Here is a 22,694-nt window from a genome sequence, read left to right as displayed (position 1 = left end):
GCCCCGCACAGACGCTCCAGCAATGGCGGCTCTCCCAAGGCACGGCCGCCCTGGGGGCCCCAGCGGGGCCGGGCATGTCCCCGCTCTGCCCAATCAGCGCGCGCCAGAACGATGAGTGACGGCAGAAGCAGCCAATCGCAGCCAGCGGCGGGCTCTGCACACGGCACAGCCCCGCCCCGTGCTCTCAGGGCCCGCCCCGGGCTGCGTGAGGCAAAAGGCGGGGATGAGGAACAGCCCTGGAACGGGCCCGGCCCGCGCCGCCATTGAGCTCCCAACACAAACAAAGTTCTCCGCACCTCCCGGCCCGCCTTGCCCAGCCCTGGCTGCTGGGTGGCTCCGGCTCAGCGGGAAGCCCTCACATTTTAGCTCCTTAATTAGGAGCATCACTACATCGCTTTGATTCACAGCAAAAAGGGAAAGCAGCCCCAAACCCCTGTGGATGAGTGGGGGAGGGGAGAGATTTCTGGCAAAAAACTCCAAAAACTCAGAGCAGGATAATGAGAAGAAAATGAAGACCCTTAAAGCAAGCTTCCATGCCTACCTCCTTCAGCTCTGCCTCCTACCCCGACAGTGCAGGGACACAGGGAATGGAGCCATGGTCACTTCATCCCCCGGGGCTTTTCCCGCTGCTCAGGGACAGGAGTCGTTCCCCTGCTGCCCCCTGGGGTCCCTCCCATGAAAGAATTCTCCAGGAACTTTTCCAACCTGAGTCCATTCCATGGGGAGCAGCCCCCTCACAGTGCTGCAGCATGGGTCACGTCCTTCCAGGACAGGCGGGTCCAGCGGGGACCCCTCTGTCCCCCGGGATCACAGCCTCATCTCAGGCATTCTCCTTGACCGGCATGGGCATCTCCAGGGGCTGTAGGTGGATCTCTGCATCTTCATGGATCTCTGCATATAGCACCACCGTCTTTGGAGGTGCCAAGCTAAGCAGAGTTCCACCTGAAGCTCTTCTCACATTCCCCACACACGTAGGGCCAATCCCCACTGTGGATGTTCTGAGGTTTCCTCAGCTTGAAGCTCCACCTGAAACAGTTTCTATATTCCAAGCACTTGTGGAGCTTCTCCCCAGCCTGAGGCTCCTCCCCCACCTCTGAGCTCTGGCTGGATCTCCGGCTGCATTCCCACACAGGGAAGGTCTTTCCTACTCACAGCTCCCTGGGCTGGGTTTGCAGCCCCTCTTCCTGTGGGACCTCTGGGGTTTTTCCTCCCCTTTGGATTCCTATGCGGTGCAGCTGCTCCAAACGGCCTCTTCCGCGAGGTTCTGTGGCAGGAATTTGTTTTCCTTGGTTTCTGTCTGCAGCTCAGTGCCTGGGGGAGGAAGCACAAGGAGAGGAAGAGACAGGGAGAAGGGCAAAGGAAAAGGCAGAAGGAGAGGAAAGAACAAGAAAGAGCAAGGGAGGAAAGAGAAGGGAAAGGAACTTGGATGGATGAAGGACAGAATGAGGAGAGGAAGGAGGACGGAGAAGGAGAGGATGGGTTTTGCCTCCATTCCAGAGGGAAGGCAAAGGAGATCCCCCCCAATCCATCCTTGGCAGGACAGCATCAGCACCAGCATTGTTCTGCAGCCAGGGGCAATTCTTTGCTGGGAGATGGAGCAGGAGAGAGGGGGAAAGGGGCAGTCACTTCCTCCTCACGTGCCTCAGCGTCCCGGGGCATCTTTCCTGCAGCCTCCTCCGACAGCCGGATAAAGTTTGGGATTGACAAATCCTGGCTTGAAGGAAAAAGAAGGGGTGAGCACCTTGGGTTTTGTGAGAAACGAGCCTCACTCTTTAATTTTTTTTTAAATTTAATAAAGGATAAAAGGGACAATAACAGCGCTGAGTGCATAGCCATAGCCAGAGGCATGCAGTTAACTATAATAAGTCTTCTTACATGCTTTATCATTGCGTTGGTCAAATACATATTCGTAAATATTATACATATTCAAACGTTCCTTTTGTAATAAAGAATTGGGTAAATAAAAATTCGGAATAAGAAGTTTAAATAAAGTATGTATAATTATAACTAAATGTAAGTATGGAATAAGGAATTCTCCTCCCGGTCGAGGTAGAATTCCTTTTCCAAAAATCACGAATTGCAAAAGAACCCCCCCCAGATAACAGGTTTCAGCAGACTCATCAACTCGGAGGAAAAGACAGGACACAGGCCATCATAGAAACAAAAGAACCAGCCTAAACGTCTACCTCCAGAGAAAGGCAACGCCCGGCCGATTTCGGCCGGAGACCATCAAGCAAGACAAAAAGGACGAGCCCCAGGAAGATGGTCGTTGCCAGAATCGAACACCACACCCGCCAAACCCAGACTACAGAAACTCAATCAAGAAAGACAAAGAAGAGACTACTCCTCCGAGATATCCATCGGTGCTAGCCCGGATCTCTCAATCCTGCTGTGATGAAATATGTTAAAATACATACAGACTCACTTTGCATTTGAGGAGACTCTGCCCGGATACTTACTGACTCAATGTTCTAGGCCAGGAAATCCATTCACCAGACAATCAGGGACATTGGGTGAATGGAAACTGGTTGGAATTCTAGCCTGGGGACATAAAATCCTTATAAAAACCCAGGCCAGAGAACCCTCAGACGTGGATTTGGGAACACCTATACCTTGCGTATAGACCCTGTCCACCCAGCGCTGCGCTGTCCATTTATTGTGGTTTTTTCCTCGCTGTTTGTTGCTTTATTAATTTATAATAAATTAATCTTTGTTAATCTTTAATTTGCCGTTGCATTTATAACACTTTGAATTAGTTTACATCTTCCGGGAATTCTTTAGCTTGGTCCAACCCCTGAATCACCTTTTGTGCAGTGAAGGGGGTCGTGTTTCACCTCCTTACAATGACCCTCTCTTTCTGTGGCAGAGTTCTCTTCACATCTGTTCTTTCAATGTTATCTGACCATGCAGACGGTTTTAGCTATTTCCATTATTGTAAGTTTATTATAAGTATTTTAAATCAACATACCTATTTCACATATATATTTTATTCTCATTATTGTCAGTTATAAAAATAAAACTATTAGTTATTATTTCACAACTACAGTTACTTCTGCAGAAGCGAATATTATTATGCTCAACACATAGCCTCCATGTTAATATTTTGGGAAAGCCTAAACTATAATATATATTTATCACACTAAAATATATGAGCTACACAGGGGCCAGGACATTGGCCACAAAAAGTTGACAAATTATACTGTATCAAATGCAGTTAGAAGTGATTACAAACTGTGCTATATCAAAATTGTTAATAAATGATTAATAATAATTTGCAAAAAACAATATAAATCCTTAAAGTTAATACCTACATAGTTATTTATAACACTTTCCCCTCTTTGTTTTTTCTTACTTTATTTAGCTTGAGTTACAATTTTAAGCCTCTGAATTTTTGGAACACTGATACTGTCGAGATGAAGAACAAGGGATGGGACTACCGTGCTTTGAAATGATTGATTGCTTAAGTAGCCAGATAAGGTATCAGTCTTGAGGCGTGAGATTTAGAGGAGCAAGAAGTCAGCCATGGCTTGAGGAAGTCACAAGTTTCTTCTCTGCACGTCAATATATAACATTTTGGTCCAATAGACAGTTGACACAAAGCTTGTTTTTATTTATTGACCTATCACCTTTACTTAATTTTGCCACACTGCATCTGTCTTTTAACCAATAAGCTGACAGGTCACGTACTTACATACTTTTCTACTACAGTTTATAGATCTCTAACTTACTCTATACATCACACTATTACAGTTTAAACCTCAAACTATTTTACCCAATATAATTTCTTACCTACTCTAGGCATATTCTTACTTATAACTATAGAAACATAAGCTTGTAATTTCTCTACCTGATGTCTGTGTACTTTCAACACTGCATTAATCCAAGCTCTTTCCACAGCTGCAAATTGAAGCCTTCAATTTGTAGAAGTTTCTATTCTTCGGTTTCCAACGTGATACCTTTTGTAGATCAAAGGTGTCTTCCTTTGGTTTTTATTATAATTTATTTTCTTTAATATCATGACTTTCTGTGTTCCTCTTGAGGTTGTTGACTTGGGATTGGTGGACATTGTTATTACCTGCATGTTGTGAACCACATGAGTAATTAAGCAGATAAGACATGGAATCAAACATGGAAGAAAAATTAAACTTGTTATTTTACATAGCATTATAAATCCTGTCTTCTTCCCCCAGGATACTCCAAAAGTTTTTCCTACCATTCTTTATTAATTGTAGATTCCCACTTTTGGACTGGTATATGGGCTACTTTTCAGATGTTTTTGGCTATGTCCAAAACTACATCTCTATTATCATCAATTTGCAGACAATAATCAGATATGTTAAGTTTTCCACTGACACCTTCTTCTGCTAATCAGTAGTCTAGCGCCAACCAATTTTGGTACACTGCAGCTCTGGTTTGCCTTTGTTGGCTGATTATTAATTCTAAGGCTCGAGCTGTTTCATTAGTTATAATTTCTACAACTTCTTGGAGTCTTATGATATGATTTAATGTATAAATTTGGATCTGATATCCCCAACTTCCATCATGGGCCCAGGTAGCTGGTCCATATGTTTGTATTATTTGTTCAGGAGGTCATTCGTCATTATTCCACTTCTGATATCTTCCAATTACTTCTACATTCCTTTTATTTCATTTTAAAGCATCATAAACCAGTATTCCTAACTTATTTCCATCCTGGTCTGGTAAAAGGAAAAATCCTGGCTATATGATTCCTAGAGTACAATTTCTTTTCCACCAGGGAAGGAGTTTTGGATAAGCTCTTTTCCCATATGTTCAGAGTAGGCCATCTGGTGTTTTCCAGTAATCATTGCTTTGGTGAATTATATTTTTCCAAAATTTAGATATTTTGGGGATCCCATAATAGGGTTTTATTTCAGTGTCATTATACAAGAAAAGTTTCACATCTTTATTCTGTTTACAATTCTTTTTTCTTTCTTGGGTCCAATATTGTTTGGGTTTTTCAGGGATTCACCGTGCAGAAGTTCCATTATAGACTTTATATCTTTTATAGGGAGTTTGTCCTACTTTATTAAGGAACTTTTTTCAATACACTAGAGGTGTTCCTTTCCTATTACTTCTGAAATTAAAATCCACCCTTCTGGCCTGCTTTTATGCCAGTTCTCTTTCATTTAAGAAGTTCAACCAGGCCTAGGCTACTACATTTCCATGGCCATTTTTCTGTCATCAAAGCTTCCCCATCTACTCAGTAGTTGGTAATGCGTAGTTTTTTTATTGATTCTCTTCCCTAAATCTACAGACAAGTTTTTTCCTGACTTTAGGATATCTATTTAATTTTCAAATTATTGTTTGACTTTTGTATACAAATCTTCATGTGGGGTTGGTTCTGGGTTAGATGGCTGTATTTGTTTTGTCAGCTTGCTTATTACCTGTTCTTTTATTAACACCGTGTTATTTATCAAATCCTGGATTCCACCGTTGAGAAAGTAAATTTATCTTTCCCCCTTAGGGCATCCAGCTCCTAGCCTTAGGCCACCTGGGCCTAAGTTTTCTGCAACTCAGACTGTTTGCTCATTCTGTACACAGTTTTCTAGTTTGGATGTGTCATAACAGTACTGGTTGATGAGGGCGTGAGCAGTGAAAAAAAACCTTGAATGTTTTCATAGTACAGTGGTTGGTAGCACTTGTGACAAGGATCATCCAGATTCCCAAAAGGGAAAAGATTAACAAGGATAGATAATAGAAGTCTGGTATGGTGTGTACCCCCACCTCCCATGCCTATGGTGTTGCTGCCCACAGCAGGTATGTATGATCTTCTTGGTGATGGGTATAGTGGTCAATCTGGTCTTGTCTCCTATTTCCTTATCACAAAATTATTCGTGTCACTTGCTTTTCTTATATTGTGGTTCTTTGTTGTTCCTTAGTTAACCAGCACTGTTAATTTCATTTACAGAATAGGGTCTTCTTACATCCACATTATATGGAGTTGTCTGAACTCAAAATATGGTCCCAGATTTTGATATACAACTGCTTTCCACTCAACTTCAATAGCTCATGAGTATTGGGGAGCATCAATTCAACTCCACAACACAGTGTTAAAATTGACACTTGCCCTCCACTTTTGTTCAACCTTTTCCCTTTCTCTTGAAAAATTTTGCAACATGTTTGCTGCTTGGGGGAGCTACACTGTTGTGAGGTGCCCCAGGGAGGCAAAGATTTAATTTTAGATAAGCATGCTAAAGTTAAAGTGAGAGACATGGCTGTAAGCTTGGCCAGTGTGAATTTTGACCTCCTGCTTTGGGGGATGGGCCGTGTGAAGCCTGGATGAAGTTGCGCCACCCCAGACCCCTTGTGAGGGGCGGCCCAGGAGTTCTGACTGGGTTTGAGCCCCTGCGGTTTCTCCCTTGTTTTATTCCTACTGGTCCCTGAACCTGAACTCCACCCTGGTTCTGTCCCTCAAAACCCTTCACCCTGCCTTTGTTCGGGGCTCTCTGTCTCTGAATCTGAGTTCGTTCCCATGCTGAATAAATGGTTTCATAAACAGAAGCCCGTCTTGTTAATGTCCCATGCCAGCTCCTAGTAACTGTGACTTCTCTGGACATGATCCTGCAGTTGCGGACTGCAGCACTAGACCACCAGAGCTCGCCACAGTTCATGCTGACATTGTACCCAACTTGAATGACTCTTGTTGGGGTGCTTTAAACAGGGTATGTGACCAGGAGTAAATCTGGGAGATATCTCAGCAGGGAAAGGTGGTGTTTTTTCTATTTGTAGGTCACAAGCAAAAGCAAAAACTCTGTGATTACCTATGTCCCTGGTGTTTAATTAGTTAAATTTAATTTTATATACAACCCAAATCCACTTGATGGGGGAGGAAGTAAATTACCACTCCAAAGGTTGTGCTGGAGTTTGGAGAGCCCCTGGACTTTGGGAATACAAAAGAAGTGATAAAGCTCGCAGGGAACTTTCTCCCAGTCTGGACTGATGTGTGGTTGCTCGTTTACTTGTCACATTGAGCATGTGTGCTTCACTTTAGAGTAATTTTCAGTCCTCTTGTGGAAGTGGTGATTTTCCAGTCACTGAGTTCTTTTACTGGTCCTTTTATTCTGCTAGCACGAGTCCCTCTCTGTTCTGCAGTTCATACAGCCAATTCAGTGGAAAGCTGTGGAGGCTGGTAGGCCAACCAAAGAAGTAACCACTCTCCCCTGGAAAGAAAGCCCTTAGGCTCCAGCTTGTCACATTCCCCATGAGGAAGAAAATGCTAGCTAGTAGCTTTCAGTTGTGGGGAGCAAAAAGGTTACCCCCAACATGCCTTTCTTCTGTATGTGAATTGTTTGTGCCCCATTGGCTCTTCCCCCTTGCTCTGCCCCTGAGCCCTCAGATGATTTGTCCTGATGCTCTACCCTGCCCCCTGTCTTTCCTATATAAAACCCTGCTCCCTCTGACTCCCTGGTTCTTCATCCCTGGACCGCTCCGATGAAGAAGCTGAATTAAGTCTCCCAGGGAACTCCATATGAAAGCTCCATCTCTTATCTTCCACTTCCCCTGGGATTCCATAAAGGAGCTGAAATCACTCAACGGCTGCAGATGTGCCTGTGCCTCCAGGTTGTCCTTCTAAGGACGCTTCTCCAGGAAAGTCCCGGCACTCTGACCACCACTGCCCGTCATGACAGTACATCCATTGATGTATAATGATGTATAATCATTTACCCCCCTGAAGGGGTTGGTGTGTCAGATCTTCTCTCACTTTGGTCTGATAGTTTATGATTTTTAAGCAATCATGCACTAGTTCTTCTATTGGTTTTCCATACAAAAACTGGGCAGGATTGAGATGTTTATCTGTAATTAGCTCTAAGTCATTTTTGTGTATTAGAACTGTTTCAGACTTTAGCACTCAAGAATCAGTGAGCCATTTCTCAGCTTTCTGATTCAAAATATTTCTGAGTGTGGGGTGTTCACTTTTAATTTCCCTCCAGAAGTTAGTTTTCTGCTTTCTTCTAGTAGAAAAGCAGTGGCAGACACCACCTGGATACAGGTTGGCCGGGCCCTACTAACAGGGTCTAACAACTTTGACAGATAAGCCACCTGTTTCCTGGACCATCCCCATTCTTGGACTAAGACTCCATGGGCTACTCCATTTTCTACCTCTCCAAATAAATAAAAAGGCTTATCTAAAGCAGGAAGACTTAGAGCAGGTGCACTGATCAATTTTTGTTTCAAACTTTGAAATTTTGGCTCATTTTCTTTTCCTCACACAATTTCATCCTTTCCTAATTTCTCATACAGGAATTTAACAGCTTGAATGTACCCTTCTATCCATAACTTACAATATCCTAATAAGCCCCAAAGCTTTCTGATTTCTTCTTTAGTTTTTGGGCATGGGAGTGAAGTTATACCTGAAATTTTTTCAGGATTCAATTGCCGGCTCCCTTGGCTAATTATATGCCCTAAGCATTTTACTTCACTTTCCACAAATTGGAGTTTTTCTTATGATACTCTAAGTCCTTGGTTCCCCAAAAAACTTAGTAATGCTCTGGTAAATTCTCAGACTTTTTCTTCATCTTCCCCTGAGAAAAGTGAATCACCAATATAGTGGATAAATTTTACTTCAGGTGCAACAGGGAAAAGTTGCAGTATTTCTTCCAAAGTTTATCCAAATAAATTAGGGGATTCAATAAATCCTTGGGGTAATTTGGTCCATCTAAGTTGTTGCTTTCTCCTTGTACTGGGATCTTCTCATTCAAAAGCAAATATATCTCTACTTTCTTCTGCTAGAGGACAGGCCCAAAAGGCATCTTTAAAGTCTATCACACTAAACCATCGATGCGATGGGGTGATTTTTTCTCAATAGCGTGTAGGGATTTGGTACCACTGTATATCGATCTATAGTTCTTTTATTTACTTCTCTCAGGTTCTGGATGAGCCAGTAGGTTCCATCTGACTTCTTTACTAGATATGGGGGTATTATGGGGAGACATGCATGGTTCTAAAGTTCCATCTTTAAGTAATTCTTGAATTACTGTCTGCAACCCTTTTTTTCCCTCTGAAGAAAGTGGGTATTGCTGTACTCGAATTGGGCAATCTCTGTTAGTTATTTTAATTACTATAGGGGTTATGTTTAACTTGCCCCTGTTTCCAGGCATGGCCCAAAGTACTTTGTTAATTTGTTTTTCATCTTCTTTTAATCAGAGGAGTTTGACTACTCTACTCTACTCTACTCTACTCTACTCTACTCTACTCTACTCTACTCTACTCTACTACTAACTTTTTCTCTCCCTCTGGAAGCACCCCGATATTTAACTGCACTTGCAAATCCCACCCCAGCAATTTTCATCCAGCCCCTAGTACTAATAAAACATCCCCCATTCCTATTTTGTTTGTTCCTTAAAATATTACATGTTTTATAACTGCTGCTTTAAATCCTTCTCCTTTTGCCCCTACTACTTGAATTGTATTTTGGCTTTTTTCACATCCTTTTGGAATTGTACAAACACATGTCCTCTCAGCCCCTGTAGCTACTAAAAATTCAAATTCTTCCTCCTGGGGGCCCAATTTTAAAGCTATCAAGGGCTTTTGTTGATATTTTGACCCCAGGAGGTAGAGCCTCTGACTTCCTTATTCATCCATTTCTCAAGCCTCCTTAAAAACTTTCAGGTCCCCCCCATAGGCAGTTTTGCCATAAATGCCCACTCTCTTTGCAGTAATGACAGATTGGGCCCTGGTTATGAGGTTCCCCTCTTATTTTTGCTTGATCTTTTTATCTGCCAAGTGTTGGACCTGAGATGGCCAATAACACCAGGATAAGCCAGCCCTGCTGCCAAAATCCGCAGGGTGTGCCCCTTGCTTGGGGTCTCTCAGAGTCACAGAGACAAGATGTTAACCTTGGTGGAACCTCCAATTGTGAGAAACAAACCTCACTCTTAAACATTTTTAGAAGTTTAATGAGGGACAAATCAGTTAACAGCACTGGGTGCTTGGCAACAGCCAGAGGCACACCGGTATTAACTCTTCTTAAATAATTTTTCCATTGCATTAGCCAAATACATATTCATAACATTTACACATATTCAAACATTGCTTTGAACTCGTTTAATTGTTCCGGGAATTCTTTACCTTGGTTTGACCCCTGACCTGCCTTTTTAGAGTAGGAGCAGTAATTGTGAATTGTTGTTTTGAGGGTTGTGTGTGACTCCCACACAATGGCCCCGTTCCGTGCTCTCAGCAGGAGACAGGTATGGATAGCCCAAGGGTCAGTGGCACGGGTCCTTATCACATCTGTTCCTTAAATGTTATCTGACCGTGCAGACAGTTTTAGCTACTTCCACAAGTACTTTAAATCAATATCAGCCACATCACAAATGTACCTGAGTTATTCTTATTACTGTCAGTTACAAAAATAAAAGCATTCATTATTATTTCACAACTACAGCTACTTCTGCAAAAGTTAACGTTATAATTCACAACACATACCATCCACTTAAATATATCACAGAAGCCAAAACTATAATATATGTTTATCACACTGTCCACAAACTAAAATATCATCCATAAATGATGTCCTGAGGATATGAGCTACACAGGGGCCAGGGCATTGGACACAAAAAGCAGACAAATTCTACTATATCAAAAGCAGATAAAAGTGATTACAAACTGTGCTATATCAAAATCGTTGTGATTATAATAATTTGCGACCGCCAACACATAATAGTGAAGGCCAACACCAACACAGTTCTTTATCACAAACACAGGGCAGGTTTTTCCCTTGCATGGAGCACTTGCGCCTTCCCCGGGCCCCTTCTGCCCTCCCGCAGAACCAGAGGCATTTTCCAGCGCACACAGTTTGTAAGCAAGAGCCGGCTGCAGCCCAGAAGGCTCCAAGCGCCTCCTTCCAGGCTGACTCTGCAGATGCCGAGGCTGCTCTGGGCTCTGCCAGGCTCTGCTGGGGCTCAGCTCTGGGCGAGGCTGGGCCCGCTCTCCCCTCGCAGTGCTCCGGGCAGCTGAGTCACAGCGGGAGAAGGACAGGACACCTCAAGGGATTGAGGTTTAACAGAGATTTTATTCAAATAACTGCCATAACAAACAGGCTTCACCTGCAGCAGCTCCTGGGCAGAGAAGCGCCGCTCCTCGTCCGGCTCCAGGCTGCACTCGAGGAAGTCCCGCAGCAGAGCCGACAGGCGCCTGGGCTCCTGCAGCTGCGGGCTCCCGTTCTGCCGGATCAGAGCGCGGGCCTGCAGGAAAAGCAAACACAGCGCTCTGACAGCTTCCTCCACACCCACACGTGCTCACATCCAGCCCGCTTTCTCTGCCCCAGCTCCCCGGGCACTTTCCTCCCTGGCACAGATGCTGCTGCTCACAGCTCATTCTTCTGGGCCAGCCAAAAAACCCAAACCCTGGTGCAGCCACAGCCATTGCAACATCCAAATGATCTCGCCTTCAGAGCCGATTGTATTGGCTGACTTCGTCAGTAGGAACCTCCATCAGAAATAGCCCATTTTGCTTCTCCAAATACAGACACCAGCTTTAACAGGCCATTTTCAAAAGTCAGTGTGGTCTGCCTGTGTTATTTCAAGGGATTCTTACATCAAATGCATCTCTGCAGTGCCACTGACACTCAAGTAAAAGCATTCCTGATGCTGCATCCCAGAAACTGGGGTGGCAAGGATTCCAAACAAGGAACAGGAGATTTGGGTGGCTGAAAGCTCAGGCATGGTGACACAGAGAAAGTAGATTGTACTGCTAAAGAAATATGTTAGACTATGGGGATGTTAAACAATCATCTTCATGTTTTAGACAAGTTTCCCGGTGAGAAGAGCCAGGGGGGAGTTCATCTCACGAAACCTCTTTTAGAATCTCCTGCAGAAAACTTGTTGGGTTTGGGTGTGGGTGTTGGGATTGGTTTGGGGTTTTCTACAAGACAACATTAGAGCTGATGCACTTGCTTCATGTATTTGGGTCATCCTCACAAGAGTTGCAACAACTTAAATTCCAAAGCAAATTGTTGCTGGAAACTGCAGAATATTTGTCTGTGTTCAGGCTCAGGTGCTGTGGGAATTCCCTTCGCAATGTGCAGAAACCTCCAGCTGCTCCTCCCAGTGCAGGGTCACCCTGTGCTCACAGGCCTCTGCAAAGCCTGGAGAATTTGCCTCTTACCATGGCCCCCGTTTGCTGGAAGTAAGGAGGTTCTCCTTCCACCATCTCGATGGTCACAATGCCAAAGGACCAGATGTCCACCTTGGGGCCGTAAGGAGAACTGGTCACAACTTCTGGGGCCATCCAGTGAGCAGTGCCCACCATGGAGCTGCACTGGTCCTGCTCAGGGCTGAGCTGAGCGCAGTAAACTGCCAGGGATCTCTTTGCTGCTGCTGCTGCAAAGACACTGACAGGAACTTCCCTTCAGCCTCCCAGGCTGGCACTCAGCTGCCATACGCCGAGCTCACAACTTGCTGCACAACTGAACACCAAAGCTTCCTTTGCCACTCACCGAAGGAGGAGCTGCTCGGGATCCACGCGTGAGGTGCCCTGCAACGGGAGAGGGAACGTGAACCAGATGTTGTTAGGAAAAAACTGCCTGTGGTGGGAAATGAGCAAGGCAAGCCTGAGAGAGCATTTTGTTTTCACAGCATCCCTCCAGGAGCCACAGGCCCTTCACACAGCAAGCAAGAGAGCAGCACAAAATACTGGGCTGTGTCAGCTCTTGGCTGGAGCAGCAAACAGAGGGAGTTCCAGGCTCCGCTGCCACAGACTCCCCGCTTGAGGGAACAGAACCCCCCCAGGCCTCATTGCAAATGCTGTGCACGCCCCGCTGGCTGCAGACACCCCCTTTTTCAGCTGCAGCTTCTGGCAGGAGCTCTCCCAAACCAACCCTGTCCTCATGGCAATTTGGTCACAGAGTCAACTCCGTTCCAGTGGAAGAACAGAAAGCACACAGCAAGCCCAAAGCCACAGAGGCTGCACCGAGGGAAAACCTCAACTTACGTGCCAAGTGGGTTAAAAAATACCCCGAATAAGCCACAGAGAACAGAGTGCCAACTGCAGCAACCACTTGCTGCATCATTTTGGCTGCGCTGCACACGCCTGCAGACTGTACCCCTGCAAGCACAGAAGGACACCCGTCAGGGGCTGGGCTGGCTGCTGAGAATGCCTCGGGCAGGAGGATCCTCTGGCAACGAACGAGCAGGCGTCCAGAGCCGCTCTGGACACTGAGGCCTCCGTGTCCCACAGCAACGGGAACACCACGGGGACGTGGCAACGCTCCTGTGACACCACAGCAGCCGCTCACGCAAAAACCGCCTGGAAGCTTCTCCTGTGTCACAAAGGAGCACAAAGAATCCTCCCAGGGCACAGCCTATTGCCCAAAGGATCCAAGAGGAACTCTGAAAATGCAGCAAACAAGGACACCCCATAGCCCAGCCTGAGCACTGAGGAGGAACGAGGACAGGACCAAAACAAAGCAAACACGACCTGTAGTCACTGATACTGCTGAATAAAACCAGCAAGGCTTGTTCCATCTGGAATCTTTGTTCTAGTTCTAAAAACAAGCAAGGTTCTCCACTCTAAATATACAGAAGGCTAGAACTGGGGAGGAGGTGGGATTAGGAAGGAGGAGGAGCAGGAGGAGGGAGAAAGGAAAAGGAGGAGCAGGAACAGGAATAGAAGGAGAAGCTGGAGGTTCCAGTGCCCCCTGTGTCCGCAGCACCCCCAGCCACGGGCCCATTGCCCCCACCTCATCCTGCAGGTGAGCAGGGGTGGGGAGCTGGTCCCAAATCTGTTGGGGGGTCCCTGAGAGGGTCTTTTTATTGGGGTGTGTTTGGAACTTGCAGATTGCGGAATTGAGCCCCAGATATTGTCTGGCGTCCCTGGGAGGTTTTTTCCCTCTGTGTGTGTAGGTTTGGGTCTTGCAGGATCCCAAAGCTGAGCCCCTTGGGGGATCTTTGGGGTCCACGTGGCCATTGCCCAGTATTGGCTGGGGAGGACATTGGTCCTGGGGACCCCTGGGAGAGCAGAGGAGAGGAACCCCTGGGACCCCCAGAGTGGGGAGAGCTGAGAGGGGCAATCCCGGAGCTGGGGGACCCTGGCAGCTTGGAGAGGTGGGAGCCTGGAGAGGAGAGACTCCTGGGATCCCTGGGATCTCAAAGCAGAGCATCAGGGGAGAAGGGACCACATGGACCCACAAAAATGCCTAGATCATCTCTAACCATTCCTAAGCCTGTTCTCTCCAGAGAGAGGGGAATGCCTGGAGCCGTGAGACCCCAGTCATTCTAGGAAAGGGAAAACTCTGGAACCCCAAAGTGGAGAGATCAGAGATGGAGAACACCTTGAAGAGTTCTTTGGGACAAATCTTGATATTTTGGAGATTTTCAGGGATGCAAGACACCTGCTATGTTCTAGAGATGGATTTAGGCAGGAAGAGCACCCAGACCAAGGAACTGCCCCCTTGTTTTTCCTCAAACCAACATTTGTCATTCCAAAACCACAGCTGGGTGGAGGAGGAAAAAAGCCCCACAAGAGCTTAGAATGTGGGAAGAGCTTCAGCTACAGCTCCCACCTGAGGGAACATCAGAACATCCACACTGGGGAATAGCCCTATGAGTGGGGGAATGTGGGAAGACCCTCAGGTGGAATTCTGAGATCATCACCCATCAGAGCATCTGTTGCAGGCTGGGTTCTGGGGGCTTGTCCGACCCCTGGCTTCTGCTGGCTTCCTCTGTCAACAAGCCCAGATAGTCAGGCTGTCCCAGGGGACAGAGCTGCCATCCAGGGTTCTGCAGGCAATCTCCAGCCAGGGGTAACCCTTGGAGCACTGGCAAGGGCCTTAAGTGATCAGCTCTTTTAGCAGCATTTTCTGCTCTGTGATCAGCTCTGTTCAGCCCAGACAGCTCCTTTTGGGGTTTCTCCAGCTGACGCAGACAAGAGACAGGAAACCATATAACATTCCTCAGAGTCTTTAATGCAGGCTTCAGCGAAGGGGGCCAGTGATGGTCTAACCCCCAACCTGGGCAAAAGCTGGGGTTTTTATAGGGAAGGGGAGGATTGGGAAGGGGACCAATGGTCTGGGAGAGGATAAGGTGACCAATAGTTAACAGGGAGATAATGGCATCCTGAGGCAGGAAGGAATCCACAGCTTAGTCACACTGACTAGGCAGTTTAATCTTAGTGGATTGATCTCCAGAGAGGATGCCTGTTGGAGAACTGTGCCTCTTCCACACACATCCACACCAGGGAGAGCCTAGGACTGTCCTGATTGTGGGAAGAGGTTCGTGCACTGCTCCAACTCCATCACCAAGGAAGGATCCCCACTGGATGTTCCCCAGTGACCCCTGTTGGGCAGAGCCCTGGTGACCCCTGTTACATATGATCACTGTTAGGTGTGGGGAAGGTGTTGGAGAAATTTCTTTCCCTTCTCCTTGCCCTGGTGTGATTTGGTTGGTAATAAATTCCCTTCGTATGCCCAGGCTGGATCTGTTGTGCCCATGCCAGTGTTTGACAGGGGGTATCTTCCAATCTTATTCCAACCAAAGAAGTTTTAGTTAAATTTTCTCTCCCCTGTGCAGCTGAGACAGAGTGACTTTGGAGGGTTCCTGGCATCAGGCCAGCATCACCCAGGCCATGGGCACCCCCGAGATGCCAGTGTGGTGGTGCATTCCCCACTCCTCCTTTCCAGACTGCAGTGTGATCTGAGAAATGCTTGTTAGGCCCGGCACTTGGAAACAGCACCCGGACTCAGCTTTTTACAGCTTATCAGAAATACAGTCTGTTCCCAGGAATTGCTGAAAGACTTCTGTTTTCCTTTTGTCTAGACTTGGAAAATATTCCTTTTGCCTGAATGGCACAGTATTCCTGTCCTCACACTTTTAGAGAATGTGCTGATCCAGACTGTGGCCAGGATGAAACATCGTTGTGACTGAAGCCGGCTCTCTTGTGACCCAATCAATAGCAGTCCAGAAGGAGACCCTTTGAGTTCTCCTGGGCCACCACAGGCTGTGACCAGCAATCTCCCTCTGAGGGGACCTCTCAGAGCCAGCAAACCCTGGGGTTTGCTATGCCTGCAAGATCGCCAAAAAACAATGTGTCCTGGGCTGATACCATCACTCCCATCCTTCGCTCAGATCTGGGAGAAATACTGCTTTCTTAGATGTGTAAGTACTTTGGATAGCTAAGTTAAGCCTGTAAGCAAGGGTCAGTTATAATTATGAACTTAGTTAAATGCTTCTAAGGGTTGTTCTCTTGCTAAGATGTTAAATGTAACTTATAAGCTAAGTAAACTGTCACAAAGTATTGTTTTTCTGTTAAGTTGCTAAGTATAACTCTGTAAATTAGGTTAAATGCTGTTAAGTATTATTCCTCTGTTGAATTGTTAAGATTAAGTTATAAATTAAATTAGGTATATGCTCAGTGATGTTCCTCTGTTGAATTGCTAGGCTTAAGGTATAAGTTAAGTTATAAATTAAGGTAGAAGTTAAAGAGCTGCTCAGTATTGTTAAGCTTTTAAGCTGAGTGCCTTTTCTCCTTGCCCTGGGGTTGCAGCCCGAGCTGTTCAGGGCAGGAGGAATTGGCCAGCCGGTCGTGCCAGGGCCTTGTGAGCAGTGGCTCCGTGTCCCGCAGGAGCCCAGGGACAGGGGGTGTCCCTCAGGGCTCTGCCTGTGCCTCAGGGCTCATCCCTGCCTCGGTCAGTGGCACCCAGGGGCACCGAGTGCAGCCTCCATGCCTTTGCAGGGCACAGGGAGCTGAGCAGGGCAAGGGCACCACCTGTGGGGAAACACTGAGTGCCTGCCCGGGGCAGAACCGGGGCAAAGCTGCGCTGGAAAGCTGGGAGAGGCTGCTCAGAGCTGGCCCGGGGACTTGGGCACCTGGGAGACAGAGCCTGGCTCTGAACTGACACTGAGCCAAATACCTGAGAAATGACAGCAGGTTTAGAAAAACCTTCCCACTTCATTATTCTGTATTTTCTCAATGTGAGTTTTTATGAGGAGGACATTTCAATGTTCATTTTATGTTTTGGTTTTTTTCCCCTTTAAAAGGAATTCCATTGTTTTTTGTTATTTGTGGTGATGGATGGGCTGGGAAAATTGTTGGTAATGGACATTTTTATTCAAAATAGTTTCAAACCTGAGATGTGCCAAGTCCAGACTTTGACTCCAACAGCCGTGTTTGGTTCTAGGCTGCTCTGCTTTTTACAGTGAGATCTCAGTAACTTCAAATGCAGCAGTCAAAGCCTTTGAAACATGGAAAAGCTGAGAATCAGGTTAAAGCCCTTGGAGAGGTTGCTCTGTCTGTACATTCCACATCTCCCCTGGTGTCTGTTCAGCCTCTCCACTCCTGTCCTACATGCATATTGCTGTATCCATGCTTTTATAGATAGATACATACATGTGATCATTGTATATACAGTTCTCTTGGAGTGAGTTATTGTGATGGTACATTCCAGGATCCTCAGCTTTGTGTCCAGAGAATGGTTCTCTCTGGGGAGCCTGGGACAGGATATGTGGGGGGCCAGGGCAGTGAGAGGATCCTTGTTCGCTGTGCAGATGTTTTGAAGCCTCGCTGCTCGGGTTTTCTGCAGCTCTCTCTGAGCACCGTGGTTTTCTGTTTGGCTGAAAAGCTTGTTTGGCCCAGACTAAGAAAGGATTCTTTCCCTTTCCTTGGTTCAGAGAGGCTGCAGCAGCAAGCCCTGGAGTGCCTGGAGGCGAACTGAGCAGCTGCTTTTTGGGAGCCCGGGGGCTCCACGCCAGTAGGAGCGGAGTGGCACCACTGCAGCCCAAAGCCACTGCGAGCTGGGCCGAGCCAGGAGAGAAAACACCCTGAGGCTTCAGCCCCGCTGCTTCCCGCTGCTGGGACCTCTCCTCAGAGCCCAACTGGGGAGGAATTCAACACTAGGTGAGTCCCGGGCTTTCATCTCCTTCGTGATAATCCCTGGCTGGTTTTTCCCCTGAGGGAGAAGCCAGCGCTGATCCTGTATCCTGTGTTGTGAGCAAGGATTTCTCTGGCATTTTGGGTCTTTTGTCCCAGGGTGTGTGTGGAGGGTAAGGTCTGACAATTTAGTATCTACCAGTTATTTACTTTTTATTTCCTTGCCTTGTGAGCATTCTGTTTGTTAATAAACTACTGGCATCTTTTTACACTTTCATCTATTAATATTCATTTCCTATTGGTAGAAAAAGATTAGTGGAACCCTGTAGAGCAGACAGCACTCACTCCAGAGTGTCCTCTTTTAAATTGTCTCTCAAACTGAGACACCCTACAAGTGGTTGGAATGTGGAATGAGCTCCAGCCAGAGCTCCCACCTGATCCAGCATCAGGATATCCAACCTGAGGAACATCCCTGTTGGTGCTTGGAATATGGGAAGAGCTTTATATGGAAGTCTGTGCTGGTATGTGCTGACCATCATAGGATCCACCTCAGGGAACAGCCCCACAAGTTCTTACAATTCAGGCAGAGCTTCCACAAAAGCTCCCACCTCATCAAGGACCACAAGATCCACACTTGGAAATGGCCCTACGAGTGTGGGAGAGCTTTGGCCAGAGCTCAAAGCTCATCACCCGCCAATATATCCACACAAAGGGGAGAGGCCCTATGAGTGTCCTGAGTGTGGGAAGAGATTCACCCAGAGCTCACTTGACCCAACAGAACCACCCATAAGGGAAGCCCTGCGAGTGCCCCGAGTGTGGGAAGAGCTTCGTGTGCTACTCCAGCTCCATCTCCCATGGAAGGATCCACTGGATGGATCCACATGGAAGGATCATCCATTGGATGATCCCCAGGGATCCCTGTTGGGCAGAGCCCTGGGGATTCCTGTTCCAGGTGACCCCTATTGGGTTTAGGGAAGGTGTTAGAGAGATTTCTTGTCCTTGTCCTGCTGTGATTTGATTGGTAATAAATTCCCCTCCTGTGCCCAGGCTGGGTCTGTTGTGCCCCTGCCGGTGCTCGGGGCGGGATCTCTCCCGGTCCTTTTCCTCAGCCAATCAGAGAAGGCACTCAAATAATTGAGCCAATCAGCGCGCAGCACACTGATGACTCCCCAGTTGCCAGGCAGTCCCACAGCCCCCAGAGCTCCCCAGCTGGATTCCAACCCGCCCCGCCCTCGCCCCCAGCGCCGCCCGCCAGGGGAATCTGGGGAGGGGGGAGGTGTCAGAACCTGTCCGGCACTGGCCATGGGGCGTGTGGCGGTAGCTGGGGCCCTACTGGTGGCTCTGGTGGTGCTGGGAGCCTCCTCGGCTGCGGGCGCGGAGCTCTCGGGTGAGCGGGAGGAATGGGAAGGACGTTCTGGGAGGATAGTAACGACGGTGCATGGAGGGAAAAGGGTGAGGTGGAACCCTCAAACCGATGTGAAGGATGGTGCTGGCGACTGAGGAGTTGTGGGAAAGAGGGAGGAAAATACAGAGAAGGATGGAAAAGAGGAAGTGGGACCGCGGGAAGAAGGGTCCTACAAGGGGTGACACGTGAGGCACAAGGGGGGCAGAGTGGGGATCCGGGGTGGCCCTCTGAGCTCTTGGCTACTGTGGGGTCCTGGGGGCTCCTGGCGGGGCACCCCCTGACCTTTGTCCTGCACATAACAGGCGTGCTCCTGGAGATGGTTAAGTCAGAGTGTCACTTCATTAACGGCACCGACCGCGTGAGGTTCGTGAAGAGGTTTATCTACAACCGGGAGCAGTTCCTGCATTTCGACAGCGATGTGGGGCTGTTTGTGGGGGACACCTCCTTTGGGGAGAAGGTTGCCAGGTACTGGAACAGTGACCCGGAATGGATGGAGTACAGACGGGATGCGGTGGACAGGCACTGCCGGCACAACTACGAGTTGTCCACCCCGTTCCTCGTGGAGCGCAGAGGTGAGCCTGGGGCAGAGCGTGTTTCTTCGGGCCCTGCCCTGGGAATGACCCTGGAGCCTCGCAAAACTTCCCTGGGAATCACCCCAGACCTCTCCCCTCTCCTTGTGCCCATGCCCGTGGCCTCTTGCCTTCCCCGCAGTGTACCGGAGCTCTCCCTATCTCTCCCAGTCCATCCCAGTCTCTCTCACTGCTCCCCCCGCCCCCGCGTGTCCATTTCGGCCTTAGTGGCGCTGAAGCCCCCCAGCCAATCAGAGCACGTTGCTCTCATGACTCATCAGTTGCCAGGCAGATCCGCAGAGCCGAGGCTCTGCACTGGACTCGGTCTCCTTCTCGGCCCACTACCAGACTTCCATCCTCTCTCCCAAGTGCTCTCACAGTGGCTCCCAATCCAGTCTCATCTCTTTCAGTGCCCTCCCAATCCTTCCCCCGTCCCTCTCAATGTAAGCCGAGCCCTTCCCTGTGTGTCCTATTTTACCAGTATCTCATCCCAATGTGTCCCCACTCTCTCCTAGTGCCCCCCAGTGTGTCCATCTCCCTGGTGCCCTCGAGCTCCCACCCTGGCACCAGCCACCTGCTCTGCTCAGTGATGGATTTCTACCCTGCCAAGATCCAGGTGAAGTGGTTCCAGGGCCAGCAGGAGCTCTCAGGACATGTGATGGCCACTGATGTGGTCCCCAACGGGGACTGGACCTACCAGCTCCTGGTGCTGCTGGAAACCCCCCCCCAGCGTGGGGTCAGCTACAGCTGCCAGGTGGAGCACATCAGCCTGGAGGAGCCCTTAAACCGGCACTGGGGTATGGCCCGGCCCCCACAGCATCGGGTCACGGGGGAGAGAGACCAGGGGGACTGGGAGGAGAGTTGATAGTAACCGGGAGTGATTGGGAGGGAGTTTGAGGGAGCCAGGGAGCAACTGGAAGAAGGGTTTGGATGGTCTGGGAGGGCAGAGAAGAGGTTTGGAGGATGCTGGGAAGACTGGGATGTAATTAGGGGTTTCTTGGGGGCTGCTGGGAGGGAACTGGGGTTCCAGTGCAGCTGGGTGGAACTAGAAGGGAGCATGCTGGAGCTGGAGGGGCTGGAGGTAGGCTGGGGATGTAAAAGTGGGGCTGGGAGGGAAGTTGTGTGCTTTGATCTACTGGCAGTGATGCTGGTGAGTCCTGGTGGGACTGGGAACGCACTGGGAAAAGGTTTGGGGGATCATTGGGGGATGGGTGTCAACTGGGAGGGGGTTTGGGGTCCTGGAGGGGAATTGAGTGGTACTAGGGAGTTTAGATGGGGCTTGAAAAGAGGTCTCACTGGGTCTTGGGTGGGCTGGAGGGGTGCCAGGCTGCTTGGAGGGTCTTGGCATGTCTGTGAGGGATTTTTGGTGGTCCTGATCCCTGTGTACTCCATAGAGATGCTGCCAAACACCACCTGCAGCAAGATGATGACAGGGATTGGGGGCTTTGTGTTGGGCTTCATCTTCCTGATGCTGGGGCTCAGCTTCTACCTGCACAAGAAGGTGAGGGGGCATCCCAGGGGTCGTGCCCGCCCTCCCCCTGTGGGCCCCAGCCTGGTGTCATCTTCTTTTCTCTGCCCACAGAGCTCCTGAGCTGCTGGCAGCCACAGCCCCTCTTTGTGGCCTTGGGCCCGGCCAGGACCCCCTGCTCCACCCCCCAATGATTTTGGGGGGGGTCGTGTGTCCCCCCCAGCCCCGCTGTCACTCTGCCCTTGCCCAGCTGCTCCCAGTGTTCCCAATAAAGCTTCCCAGTTCCCTGTTGTCGCAGCTTCAGTGGGGATTCCAGAAATATTTCTAGGTCTCAAAGAGACACGAGCTGTTGATGGTTGCTAGATAGGTTATTGTATAAAAGCATCAGTCTCAAAGGCAAAGAGTTCAGAGAGTCAAAGTCTTTGCTAAAAGCTTTTGGCATAAAGTCCTGAGTTCTGAGCAGCAGCTCTCTGGTATAAGGTCCTGATATTTGGAGTTGTCCTGGGTTGATTATGATGTTAAATTGTATCCCCATTCGTCCACTTAACCCAGACAGAGATTTTGTATTCTTAAAATTTCATCTAAGAGTAAAAGTGAGTGGAAAAGAAGCACCAAGTCTGTTATCAGACTGTACTTGCTCCCCCCGCATCGGGAGTTTTGACTACAGCACAGACAGACAACAAGACACAGATCGCCTTGGCTTTCTAGCTAGCCAGAGCAGAGAGGTCTTCCTGGACTGTTTTCTTTCCCTTTTTCTGAAACGAATCGAACCTGCTCTGGACTGGGGACTCGGGGGAGCACCGGGAGCACCCCTGGACTACCGGGAGCCCAGCCTGGGCAGCGGCATTTTCCAGCGCCAGAGGGACTGATAACAGAGCCAACAACCCCAGGAAAGAGACCCTCTGAAGTTTGTCATCTCTTCTGGAGGGCGAGAGGTTTTGTAATTTGATATCGTTCATTTTTGTGCTGGGTAGTGCTGTGCCTGTGAAATAAACAGGTTTTTTCCACTTCTCTCAGAGAAATCTCTTCCTGAACCAGTTGAGGGGTGGGAGAAAGGGCCACGTGGGTTTGCTTCCCGGGGGGAGCCCCACTGGAGGGTTTCTCCCAAATTTGCCCTGAACCAGGACAGGGGTAACAGCTTCTCGGTGTGGAGTTTTGTTGTCCTGGGCCACAAAAGCAGTTGGTGATGATCATGGTGCTGCTGTTCTTCTTTGGATGTTTTTTTCCAGTCCCCAGTACAGGGAATTAAATTCATATATCATCCAATCAGCTAAAAACATGCTTCTAAAACAATACTTTCTACACCAATCTGAACTTAATTCTAACATGAGAAAGCAATGTTCTTTTTACCTAAATTTTATGTATAGGGTATTATCTGTTTACGTAAATGATCCTATCTCTTCTTATCTAAGAATGTAAACTATATTTT

The 22,694-nt window shown here is 48.2% G+C and overlaps 2 protein-coding genes across 9 annotated transcripts; one reads left to right on the top strand and one right to left on the bottom strand.

The window, feature by feature from the left end:
* Nucleotides 1-24: 24 nt before the first annotated feature.
* On the bottom strand, nt 25-13,170 carry LOC111942156 (serine/threonine-protein kinase PAK 1-like). Its single transcript, XM_086866606.1, has 6 exons — nt 12,952-13,170; nt 12,458-12,495; nt 12,127-12,352; nt 11,067-11,204; nt 3,848-4,075; nt 25-1,714 (listed from the first exon to the last, which is right to left on the bottom strand). The coding sequence occupies exons 3-5, from the start codon at nt 12,268-12,270 to the stop codon at nt 3,914-3,916; spliced, it is 444 nt and encodes a 147-aa protein (XP_086722732.1). The 5' UTR covers nt 12,271-12,352; nt 12,458-12,495; nt 12,952-13,170; the 3' UTR covers nt 25-1,714; nt 3,848-3,913.
* A 423-nt stretch (nt 13,171-13,593) lies between these two features.
* Nucleotides 13,594-22,276, top strand: LOC111942160 (class II histocompatibility antigen, B-L beta chain-like). 8 transcript variants are annotated; one of them, XM_086866567.1, is made up of 7 exons: nt 13,594-13,711; nt 15,528-16,112; nt 17,625-17,850; nt 19,531-19,800; nt 20,313-20,594; nt 21,192-21,298; nt 21,380-22,276. In XM_086866567.1, the coding sequence occupies exons 4-7, from the start codon at nt 19,545-19,547 to the stop codon at nt 21,386-21,388; spliced, it is 654 nt and encodes a 217-aa protein (XP_086722693.1). In that variant the 5' UTR covers nt 13,594-13,711; nt 15,528-16,112; nt 17,625-17,850; nt 19,531-19,544; the 3' UTR covers nt 21,389-22,276. The 8 variants fall into 8 exon arrangements, with proteins under 8 accessions (XP_086722693.1, XP_086722692.1, XP_086722691.1 ...); XM_086866566.1 differs by having other exon boundaries at nt 13,600-13,711; nt 15,774-16,112; XM_086866569.1 differs by having other exon boundaries at nt 13,623-13,711; nt 15,832-16,112.
* The last annotated feature ends 418 nt before the right edge of the window (nt 22,277-22,694 follow it).

This window comes from Cyanistes caeruleus, chromosome 31 (assembly GCF_971803275.1).
Source record: "Cyanistes caeruleus chromosome 31, bCyaCae1.hap1.1, whole genome shotgun sequence".
In the NCBI taxonomy this organism is placed as follows: Eukaryota; Metazoa; Chordata; class Aves; order Passeriformes; family Paridae; genus Cyanistes; species Cyanistes caeruleus.
The sequence above is the reverse complement of the archived record's forward strand: the minus strand, read 5'-3'. Positions and strand labels throughout refer to the sequence as shown.